This window comes from Neltuma alba, unplaced genomic scaffold, assembly GCF_004799145.2.
Source record: "Neltuma alba isolate B1F8T4 unplaced genomic scaffold, ASM479914v2 tig00004239_pilon, whole genome shotgun sequence".
In the NCBI taxonomy this organism is placed as follows: domain Eukaryota; kingdom Viridiplantae; phylum Streptophyta; class Magnoliopsida; order Fabales; family Fabaceae; genus Neltuma; species Neltuma alba.
The window spans coordinates 40,135-53,084 of NW_021633616.1; the positions used below are offsets into that span (position 1 = coordinate 40,135).

The 12,950-nt window shown below is 33.5% G+C and overlaps 1 protein-coding gene and 1 pseudogene across 1 annotated transcript; both read left to right on the top strand.

Annotated features, from left to right (window-relative positions):
- The first annotated feature begins 874 nt into the window (after positions 1 to 874).
- On the top strand, positions 875 to 1,225 carry LOC114744023 (uncharacterized). Its single transcript, XM_028932204.1, has one exon. It carries the CDS (start codon positions 875 to 877, stop codon positions 1,223 to 1,225), a length of 351 nt encoding a protein of 116 aa, XP_028788037.1.
- Positions 1,226 to 8,624: 7,399 nt separating this feature from the next.
- On the top strand, positions 8,625 to 10,552 carry LOC114744024 (PR5-like receptor kinase; annotated as a pseudogene).
- The last annotated feature ends 2,398 nt before the right edge of the window (positions 10,553 to 12,950 follow it).

The following is a 12,950-nucleotide window of genomic DNA, read 5'->3' on the forward strand; positions in this document are numbered from 1 at the left end:
TTATAAAGATGAGTTTGCAAAGCTAGAGGCTTACTACAATGAACTACTCAAGTCAAACCCGGGCATAGATGTTAGTGTTGAGTTGAGCAATGAGGCATTAGAGCAAGGTAGAAGGGTTTTTCACAAGATGTACTTATGCTTCAATGCTTCCAAGGTATGGTTAACTTAAGAAATGTATATTTAATGGTTTTCCAATTAGTTGCTTTTTGTGTGACAACAATTGATAATAATGCTGTGTGGCAAGTTGGATGGAGACAAGGTTGCCTACCTTTCATTGGTGTAGATGGCACATTCTTGATAGGGAAAGCAAGGGGAATACTATTGGCTGCAATGGGAATTGATGCAAACTATCAACTGTTCCCCTTAGCATTTGGTAACCCAAAAGGAGAATGGGAATAACTGGACCTGGTTTTTACAATGGCTTCAAAGATCTCTGGATCTAGGTGGTGGTGAGAGAATGACGTTGATGTTTGATATGCAAAAAGCAAGGAAGAAAAATCATGTTATCAGTTCACTTCATTGGTTTCTATCTTAAGTTTATGTTTTTTTGGTAAACGATTTTTGTTTAAAGCTTAACTAAGGTAATTGGTCTATTTCAAACTCTTCTTCAGGCCTTATGTCAAGCAGTCACAGATGTCCTCCCACGAGTTGAACATAGACTTTGTGCAAGGCACATATACACAAACTAGAGCAAGAGATAGAGGGGAAATGAACTTAAGAAAAAGTTCTTTACTTGTGTATGGAGCACGTTTGAGGAAGAGTTTAAAGACCACATAAAAGCTGTAAGCCAATTGAGTAAACCAGTAGCTCTTACTCTCTCCACTTATAATCCCAGAGCATGGGTAAGAGCTTATTTCACATGTAGAAGTGTTGGATGGTTGATAACAATAGTAGCGAGTCACTGAATGCTTGGATTGATGACTATAGATACCTTCCTGTTATTAGAATGTTTGATGGGATTAGGATTAAAATGATGGGCAAGTGGGCTAAGAATGAGAACATTATTAGAAACTGGAAGAATGATCATAGTCCTAAGTGCTTAGAATTGTTTGAGGCTAATAGGTACCTAGCTTCCCAGTGTAGAGTGCATTTTAGTGGAGATGAGGGTTATGAGGTTAGTGAGGGACAAGACAGACACACAGTTTACTTGGCAAGGAACGTGTGCACGTGTAGGGCATGGGATTTAATAGGAATCCCATGCCAACATGCAAGTTGTGCCATGTGACATGCTAAAGTCGATCCCAAAACTCAAATATCACATTTCTATCACAACGACACTTATCTTGCTTCTTACCGAACTAAGATGCAACCAATAAGAGGGAAACAGTTTTGGGACTTGGATAATTTCCTTCCAATGCAACCTCCCCTAGTGTGTACTTTGCCTGGAAGGCCACTTAAAAAGAGGATTAGAACTAAAGAAGCAGATCGCAGGAAGAAGAAAGCTATAACTGTGACCAATGTTTGTCAAACTCCACAAGCCATTCGTCTTGAGCAAGGCCAGCATGAGAAGTTAAGTAGGGGAGGAAAGAATAATAAATGTAGCATTTGTAAAAAAGAGGGCCATAATAAGACTACATGCAAAGAGGTAATCTTTTGTGACTCACCTATATGTTTCACTTGTTCATTTCATATTTCAAATTTCTAGTTTTGTACATTAACTGAGCTTAATTTTGTGATATGGCTCACCTATATGTTTCACTGCAATCTGTAGGCTCCACCTATGAGCACACCACGTGTACTAGGAGACAGAAAGGGCAACCACAACAACCACCACAAGCTGAAGCCATCCACATGTCTCAAGAACCACCACAACCCTCCCAAGCCTCTCAAGACACACCACCAACATACCAACCATCTCAACACACATCACCGCATACCGCAAGCATGCCAGCCATCTCAACAAATGAAGCTAAACAGCCCCCACACAGAAGTGTAAGGATCAACTCAAGAGTTCAATATGGGATGGGCATTAGAATTGATGAGAACACAGGAAGAACTGTGTATAATGTGAGTATTTCTATGTTCTTTGTGGCATTTGAATTCAGGGCCCAAACTTGATACTTTTTTACATTTTTCATTTATGCAGCCAGGCTTAAGTTCTAAAATTTCCTCGAGGAGGGTACTGCACAGGAATATATGCATAACCATGCGGACACAACCATAAAATTCCCCTTGTCAAATGAGAGAGAATTGAGGAAGTCTAGGGTTAGAACTCAAGTACAGGACAAGGAACCAGGAAGATTCAGCTCAGTGTGCTTGGCACCCCCCACCTGCCATTCAAACCACTAGGTTTGCATTGGAAGGGACAACCATCTGTTACAACTTCACAGCTATTGGCAAAGAGACAAGCCATGATTTCACAGACCAAAGACAAGGCAAAAAAGACTAAGCTATGATGTAGCTTATGTATTTAGGAATGTCTTTTGGGGACCTATTTCAATTGTGCTTATGTATTTAGCAATGTATTTTGGAAACTACTCCTTGCTACCATATCTATTTTGGCACATTAAGTTCTTTTGGTAAATCAGTCACAATGTTTAGCTCGTATTGGTCTCCACATTTTGTATAGATCCACATTTTGGGAACTACTTCTTGTCTCCACATTTTGCAAGTTCATTTGGTAAATCATCAGTGTTTATTGTCTATCATTAGTATTGTCAAATTGATGGATAATCAATCAACCGAAGCTGTTCAATACTAATGAGCATTGTTTGATTGTCAAATTGGTCAAATTGTTCGATTTTTGAAGAATAGGGACTATTATCCTCATATGCTACATAATCCCATGCTGACAACATCCAAAAAAACCTGCCTCCATCTATTTTAATTTCAATTTCTAATAACCAAGCATTGTACAATGTTACCATGGCCAAACAACTACAAAAAAACCATAACCACTACAACAACTGATCAACTCCACAAAATAATTCCACCCCTTTCTTTTAGGTTTTAGCTTCCCACCCATAGTACAAAAATGTACACCCATGTCAACACCACTATCACCATCGCCACTCTGAACTTCATTTGCCCTTTCCTTCGTTCTTTCTCATAGTCTTCATCTCTCCTTTTAAACTTTCTCACCTCACCATGGATTGTTGGTAACTCTTCATACAACCTATCACCATCCTTTCCTCATCGAAGCACAACATTCTCATCATATAGCTTATCTATCTCATCGAGAAGCTCCTTTATGACAGCATTTGCCCTCTCACCCAAATCATCATTATGCCAAGCGAAGAATCCACAGCCCCTGTCCTGTCAATAATAGTCTCCAGTGTCACAATTCGATGGCCATGACACTCAAATGCTAATAACCAGTAAAAAAACAAGAACCACATTACCTGGTTGTATCTTCGACATCCATAAAACCTTCGACCCGGGTTTCCTTTAGTCCACGCTGTCCATCTTGGAGCTACAACATTGTGGTGGTAGTATCTCTTGGGTCCTTCATAGTCCAGCTCGCGAGTTGCCTTCCTTAATAGCGCTATGTGTCTTCTACTTCTTCCTGTGGTCATCGTTGAAGAAGACGCCATTTCTCCCCACCTACCTTCTCATTCTTTCGTCATATTCACAGATTCAGTTTCTACCTTCCTAGATTTATTGCTTCCAGTTGGGTAGTTGTTGGTGTTAATGGACAGCTATAGAGACATTAACACATTCCCATCAGCATGTGTGATTTCACACCTGTACACCACCGTGGCAAGATAAGAAAAAACTTAACGGACGTTTCCTGACTTTCATGGCGATGTCAAAATTGACCCTTTTTTAAACTTAGATAAGTATTTTTTAGCCCGAAAAAAGTTCATGGTGTTGGGTGAACTTTTAGTATAAGTTCATGGGTATTTTTGACCCTTAACCCTATTTTTTAATAGGTGGATACCTGTGTTTAGCCAAAAAAACAAAAGCAAAATCTTGGTAAGATACTGTTTTTTTGTGTATGGATAATATTGGTAAGATACTTTTTGAATACTTGTACAATAACTATATATCGTTGTAGGGAAAATCCGCTGATGACAAATGCACATGCATTCCGATTACACTTTAAATCCTGGAAATCAATATGGAGGCAGATATTCTAAAACTCAAATTTGCAACCATAGCATCTTTCAAAGACCTCTAAAACTTTGATATGAATCTTAGTTCTTGATTTAATACAATTCTTTAATACTCCATGAAACCTTACAATTTCTTTAGTATACAATGGAGCCAGTTTATTTCCTATTTACATCTGCACTTTTCACAAATTACTAGTTTGTTGTGTGATTTTTAATTCAAAGGACTGTTAGTTCTTTTTAAAAGAAGAATGTTTCCATTAACCTCTATCTCCGTTTTCTCTCCATTTGTTATATTCATCATCATATTAATTAACAGTCACCAGTTGGATTTAATATCTTTTCAAATATTATTATCATATTGAATAATAAAGATATCTATAAATAAACGTAAAAAATCATATTTATAAAGGATAAAAATTGATATTTAATACCTTTTTAGTTCAATTAATTCAATCTAGGTGTTTGTTTCGATTCAATCCGTATTCATTTTTTTAATAAGAAAAAAATAAATTCATTTTATGGAGCCGCTGGAATGAGACAAAATGCTCACATCATTAATGAGTGGTGCTGGGGGAGGATTGGGACAAGGCATTGACTTCAAGTCAACCGTTGTTGATTTCTTTGCTTATCAATTGCAGAATGACTAAAGTCAGCCAAAATTAGGGTCAAGCCGCTTGCATTGACTTGGACAAATTTTGAAAACTCGGAGTCACTCTATTTTTTTATTCCAATTTTTCATATAAACATTTTTAAATCCAGAGAGACTTAAAAGAATAAAACAAATTCTCAAAACGTGGACTAACTTTTTTTTTCACATTTTATATACAATTCCTGTGAACATTAAGAAATAGAATAAAAATAGATCTTATTTATATTTTTAATTAAATTCCACAAAAGAAGAAGGCTCGACATTATTCCAGTACTTCAGTCCTTAATATTAGAGTTAAATAATTAATTTATGAATATTAAGATAATTCACTAGTTTAGTTAGTTATTTATAACAAATGTATTTTGATTTCTCTAAACTACCCTATTGAATTAATTATGTGAATTGGAACTAACTCTTAACTCAGAGCCCCTTAATTGATATGTGTAAAAAATTATACATTTAAGAGGCAAAGTGATATATTTAGAACTAAAATAAATCTATTGTCTATCTTTTCTTATCTTAAGGATCAGAGTAGTATTAGTTATTGTAGGCACCCCTCACTACTTTATTGACAAATATAGTATAATGACCCAAAATTAAAAAGGTAAGGGTGCAATATCCTGAATTTTATTTTAAGATTTAGTAAAAAAAAATTTCAAATAATAATAATTTACTACTCCATCCGTTCCTTATTACAAGAGACAAATAACTGAAGTACGTTAATAAAAAAAACAGTTAAAATTAGTTAAGAACAATTAATGTGTAAAAAGTATAATTTGTTTTCCAAAAATGCCCTCATTAATAAAGAAAGAGAGCATGAGAGAGAATAATTAAAATATTAAAAGAAAGAGAAGTGGGAGGGAGAGAGAGTGTGAGTTGGAGATAATAAATATGGGTAAAATAGGAAATCAACACAAAAAAGTAGAGACAACTTTTAAGTGTTTCTTATATATAGGAACATACCATAAGCATCAAATGTCTCTTATAATAAGGAACGGAGGGAGTATTATTTATTATAATAATACTTTATTATTAAAAAAAGGATCACTTTTTCTACCGAATTCGGTGGAAAAGGAGGCAGCATTCAATTTGAAGAAGAAGTTGGGGATGGATCGTTGGGGAGAAGAGTTAATGCGTGAAGAAAAAACATGGAGAAGCAGGTGAATGTTAGAGATAAAAAGAGCGTGAGGGAAAGAGAGAGAAAGAAAGAGAGAGCAAGGAAGAAAGAGAGAAAAGGTACGGGAAAGGGCAAGAAGCTCAATCAGTAATCATTGTGAAGGAGAAGATAAATTTTGAAGATAATTTAAATATATAAAATTACTTCTTTTTATCAAATTTTTTTATAAATTTTTTTTATATATTTTACGCTTTCTAATAGTAGTATTACTATAGTGATTAAAGAAAATTTTGAAACTTATATATGGGATAAGTTTTGAGTTTTGGTAATAGATGATTATAAAAATTTAGAGGTAAATGAGTTGTTAATATTAATTAGTTTAGAGTTTTGTCTTTGTTGGTTTTTAGAACTTAAATTAATTTTTCTATTTGAAAAATCTGTTATATATGGTTTATATCATATGTTTACTGATTAAAATTAAGTTAAATAATTTACTTGATGTGTTTAACATATTATTGATATTTTAATCGGTTTAGTTTTATTTATTAGGTGACTGGAGGTTTTAAAATAATTATTTTAGCTAAAAAATTTATTATTTATGGAAATATATATGATAGTTATACCATTAAAGTTTAGATTAGATTATTTATTTATAAATATTTGAAGTATTATTGAATTTTTGATGGTTTGATTTTGATGTTTAAACTTAAAATGAGATTTTTAGAAGTTAGAACATAATAATTTTATATTTGAAAATTTTGAAAAAAATCCTTTTTATTAAGATAAATAATTCCGAGGTTGTAAATAAATAATTTGGCTTGTTAAAAAATTTTAAGTTATTCCTAAAATATTTAATTTTGGATTTTGAGAATTACGGGAATTTAGAATACAAATTCAATTAAATTAGAAATTTAACTAATATATATAAGCTAATTAATTAGCTTATATTAATATGTGGTTGAATTAATTGTCTAGATTAATTATTAGTTGAACAAATGATTGACCTTGTGCTAATCCTTTTTATTGCTTTAGCGAGAGGTAACCACTTTCCACTTGTTATATGTGCTAATATATTATTTATGAGTATTTTGCTATTTTAGAATAATGATATTCTATTTAGAATTTGAATAGATATGTTATACCTTTTGAGTTATGAAAATTGTCTTGTGAGATTTTTCGAATTGTGATTGAGAAGTTTGAAAAGAATATATGATGTTATATCTTATAGATTATATTGAGAAAAGATTGAGACATTTTTGTTATATTATGAATGATTGGTTGTCATTTCCATTTTGAATTAAGCCCTATCCTACCACATGGTAAGGCCGCCATTGGTACACATTAGTTAGCTTCCTTCATCCCCAGAGTAAAAGATAGATCTTTGTGGCTTTTTATTCGTCCCCCAAAGTGTGGGATAGGCCTATAATAAGAGATAGACCTTTGTAACTACTTATTCGTCCCCCAAAGAGTGGAATAGGCCTATATGTCGGATTGATCCCTTATATTGAGGGATAGACTTATGTGATTTGTGTGTTAGCCACTGTAATAAGGATTTGGATGATTAAGATTATTTAAATATATATATTTTATATTTCCATTGACATATATATTGAGATTTAATAATTGTCCTACTTGACACCTCACGAGCACATGTTAGTATGTATAATAAGTTGAAAAGTTGGTTACTGAGATGTTCGTCTCATCCCATGGTTTTTACTATTTTCAGGTGATAATTCATGTGGTAGCCTATCAGGAAAGACTCCGGAGGCATAGTGTGCTGTTATATCTTGTATAGCCTCCCTACTTTTGTTTTATGTGTTGATTTGTTATATGTTGCTATATAGAGTTCATTTACTCTAATGTTATAAACTAATACTTTTAATTACTACTATCTGGTATGATAAGGCCGCTGGAAGGCCAGAGACATCTCAAACTTTGCATGTGACACTCTTTGAAAAGTGTTAACCTGTGACTGATGAGCTCCATAGCTTATATTAAAATGATTTATCAGTTCGTATGTTTGAAAGTATAAGTTTAGTTTGTGTTATGGTTGAATAATATTTCTGGACTTTGAAAGTCCAAGACCCAAGTTAACAATCGATATTACTCGTAATATAAGTTTATTTCTTTTAACCATGATAGCGATTTTAAAATTTTAAGATTTCTTCTTTTCTATCATAGTTAATCTTTCAAATAAATTATTAGATTTAATCTTAAAAGGTTTTGAAAGAATGTTCATCACAAGCGGGATGATGAGTGCATTATTTGATATTGCAAGCAGGCATGTGGATGCAAGCAGATCCAGCACCTCCGCTTGTAAACTAACTAGCTTGTTTCTTCCTTCACCATGATAAAGGAAACCTTCATAATCATCTTCCTTGCCTTTGCTCTAGCTTTATACTGTTTGAATAGACCTCTCTATATGGAATCATTTAGCGAATCCTGCGGATATGTGTTCAACGTCTCCACAAATACACACTCTTATTCCGGCAATTGCTATGATCCCAGTTACGAAGTACGCTGCGAGAACAAATGAAGTGTGTTGTACATAAACTATGGGAGGCACTTAGTAGAGGCCATTTATGCCAATAACTCCAACGCTCTCCAATACATCACCGCTGGAATCGACAACAACAAATGCCCAGCGATCTCTCGTCATTCTTCTCTCACATACAGCAACTTCAGCCATGCTTTCACAGCCAAAAAGGCAGAACTAAGCGCCCAAAAATACGATTACGATGAGGGTGGATTAGTGTTTGTCAGCTGCCAAAATCCACTCTCACCTGATCTGTATTGGGATATTATGGCGCCTTGTACAAATGAAGCGCCGGAAACGCTTCATTCTTATGTGTTGACGCGGGATTCAACTGATGTGCCAGAATCTTGCAAAGTAGATTTGATGGTGAAGATGGTGCCATGGGGACCGATGACATGTAATGAGAATTGTTCATATCCAAACGTTCAGAGCCAAGAGGTGATGGGGATTCACATCAAATGGCGCCCAAATCGTTGTGGAGTTTGGGAAGGATCAGAGGAACGTAGCTGCTGCTTTGATAATGCCACAAATATGGTTCTTTGTCATCGTCCACTACAACTTGCGGATATTTCAGGTGAACTTCACAGATAGTTATCATGGCATTCTTTAGAAGAAAATATTGAACACAATTGTATATTTTTCATGATGATATCTAATTGTAATTGACACTTCTGTTTTGAATTTTAACAACGCAGATTTGGCTATGGGGCAATTGGTGATTATAGGTGAGCGCCTTGTCCTTCAATTTCATTTCTCACACTTTTTGAGATTTCTTATTAGTTTGAACCAGAAACCGTTAACAGTTACAGAAGAAAAACATCCGTTGGATAGTTTTCCTATTCTTTATTTTATTTTGTGGAAGTAGGATTGTCTCCTTTGAGGACATAATATGGGCACGCTTGAACGTCTGTCCTTGCTCCTTTTCAAATTGGAATTTATGATGAGTAAGAACAGAATCATATATAACACAGATTCAAGTCCAAAACTATGGTGATACATGTAAGGACAAAAAGTACACATTCCATATATAATATAAAAAAATTAAAATGCCTTTTAACTCAAACATTCAGCTTGGATCCATGTTATGAAGACATATATCTGATCATATGAGTCTATATTATATAGGAAGAATTGGTTTAATGCTGATTACTTTTGAAATCTTGTGTACAGTAACTCTCTGGTCTGCAGCTAAATTTATACTAGGTGCACCTTGTGTTTTAATATTCTTGATTCTTCGATGGAGAAGAAGACATCAATCTTATTATGACAATGTTGAGGACTTCCTCCGAAATAATAGTAACCTGATGCCCATCAACTACTCTTACTCAGAGATCAAGAAAATGACCAATGGCTTCAAACACAAGTTAGGAGAAGGAGGCTATGGTTATGTGTATAAAGGTAAGCTTCAAAGCAATCGCGATGTAGCCGTCAAGTTACTGGCAAAGTCCAAAGCCAATAATGCACAAGATTTCATAAGCGAAGTTGCCACTATTGGCAGGATTCATCATGTCAATGTGGTGTAGCTGATTGGATTCTGCACTGAAAGAAATAAGCGAGCTCTTGTTTATGAATTTATGCCTAATGGATCACTTGACAAGTACATATTCTTGGAGAGACAAAGCAACACGCCCATCAATTACGAGAAAATATTTCACATTTCTCTTGGGATTGCTCGAGGAATTGAGTATTTACATCGAGGATGTGATATGCAAATTCTACACTTTGATATCAAACCTCACAATATCCTGCTTGATGAAAATTTTAATCCAAAGATTTTGGATTTCGGATTGGCTAAGTTGTACCCATTAGATAATAGTATTGTGTCTCTGACAAATGCAAGAGGAACATTTGGATACATGGCTCCTGAATTCTTGTACAAGAACATTGGAGGAATATCACACAAAGCTGATGTTTATAGTTTTGGGATGCTACTGATGGAAATGGCTGGTAGAAGGAAGAACTCGAATGTCATTGAGCATTCCTGGCAGACCTATTTTGCGAAATGGGTTTATGATCAATTTGAGGAATCAATAGAGGGGAGCAATATCTCAGATGAGGAAAGGGGAAGTGCAAAGAAGATGATTATAATAGCTTCACATTGCATACAGATGTATCCTAATGATCGACCCTCGATGAAGAATGTGATAGAGATGCTTGAGGGAGAAATGGAGCTTCAAGAGGCTCTTCCTCCCTAAATTTATGTAACTTGGTGAGAGATTTTAGGAGAAAATGTTGCTGCTACTGACGACTTGTGTTTCGATTAAACTACTTGCAAATAAGTAAAACTAGCATTATGGTTAGTATCTTCAATGTTTTCTGAAGTACTCTGATTTACTGGACTATTATATGTAGGTCATTGTTGGAAGAAGGTTGTTATCCTAGTAAATAATGAAATTTTTATGTTGCCACGTTTTTACATGCTCTCTTATGACGTAGCTATTTCTTCAGCATATGAAAATTTAAATTAACAAGTTTTCTCTACAGTTATGCATTTTTAAAAAGAATTTGCTGCTTGCCGGAACTCTAATTCATAGTTTATACAACTTGCATGATGATATGAGGAATCTAGTAGATCTGAATGAAAAAAACGAGTTAGGAAAGATAAAACTAAGTTTCAAATTTAGTATTACTTCCTATCCTGATTATAAAAATCTAGTTTGTATTACAATGTTACAAATTAGATTTTATAGTCATGGCAGAGTATTATACTTTTTTTTTTTGGTGGTAATTTCCCATATATAATCACTGTCACTCTTTCCTAGAAACTGCTTGGTCCATCTGTCTTATCACTTTGTTGAAAGTTTGTCGCCAATAATGAATTCAGTGGTAGTAAAGCACATCAACTGTGGTTGACTTGGAGTCAATATAATTTGGCTTTTTAAAAAAAATTAATTTCCATCATCTTATGGTTCCATCCAATCAATTGTTACTTAAACATCAATCCTTGCCGACAATATGTAGAATAGTATAATGTGACTAAACAATTTCAGAAGGACTCCTCTTATCCTTAATATAGGATCCAATTTTTGAATTGGTTTTGGTTCTAAATATAAGATCCATTTCTCATATTTATTAATTTTTTCTAAATTACCCATATGGATACTCCCTCAATCATAATCAAGTAGAAGAGGAAGATGGGGTATTAAGAAAGATGATTATGATGTTTTAGGAAAAATGTGTCACTTTTCTTATAATTAACTAACTCACCTAACTTCCTTAATCTAATCAAACTAGTTAAATAGGTCTTATATTGAGGACCGGAGGAGTATAATATTTTTTTTTTCACTTTAATAAAAATGAGAAATTAAATAGAAGCCAGGAAAATTCGCTGGGAAGTTACTTATTTGAGAATATTTTGATTAAAATGGCTTGTATTCAGTAGGCGTAACTCATCTTCAACATATGACGGTAATTTTTCTTCAGCTATATGCAATAGGTATTTCTTTTATTTTCTAGTTAAAAGAGTTGTAATGAGTTGCAGCTCTATCACTACTAGAAAAAAGACATTTAACGTCGTAAAATAATGGCGGTTAAGAAGAAAAACACCGTAGAAAAAAAGTGGTGGTATTTTTATAAATAAGTGGCTTGATGTTTGATTTTTCACGGTGGTTATTAAGAAAACCGCCATGGAAAGTTTTAAAATAACCCACAATAGGGTTCAGTTTTACTCATTTTCACAGTTTTGTATTAGTGTGCCGTGGTCCCTTTCTGTCCTACCACTAACGAACTTCTATTACCGGCCATTCCCCAACCTTTCCCCTCGTTTAAACTCCTTCATTTAGCTTGTAGTGTCTTGTTGCCATCCACTGCCATTTGAACGGCCAACTTCGCGCCTTTGAATCGTCTCTACTATGTGAGTATCCTCTTCTTTCAATCTTTTCAATTTTTCTTAGTTTCTTGGATGTTTTGACTATAAAAATTTGTTGTATTTCAAATAGGTTTATTAGTTTTACATTGTGGTTGGCTTATATTGTTGATTTTGCGTTTTTTATGTGCTTGAGTTGTTGATTGGTAACATTTGGTGCGAGAAAACCTCAATTCCTTTCTATATACGGTATTAGAAACATGTTTAAATGTTTAAAATTGATTAGTTTTGAAGTTTTTTATTTTTTAATAATTTTTTGATATTTTTTTTGAATTTTGAGTAATTTTTTTGGTAATAAATTTGATAATTTAGTAATAAATAATTTGTTCATTGTTTTGTGAATTTTTTTTTTATTACGAGCTTTGATTGATGATAAAGTGTTGTTTAAAATTTCATTACAAATGGATATCATTTGTATTCTCGTTTTGGATTCAGAAGTTTTAGCTTTAAGAATCTTTATTCATTGAATTGATTTGAAATTGAATTCTTATTTTTGTTTTATTTGTTATATTTCTTCAAATTTATCTTGTCTTTAATTGGTTTATTACATTGTTAAGTTGGTTTGGTTGATTGATTGATTTATTTATTTTTCAAATAATTCGGGATTTGTTATAGGAAAAATTAGAATGGAGGACCTAAAGGGAATAATATTCTTACAAAAATTTACTTCTTTAAGTATATATGTGTTTTAATTTATTTTTATAAAAAGCTAAATTTTATATACAAAT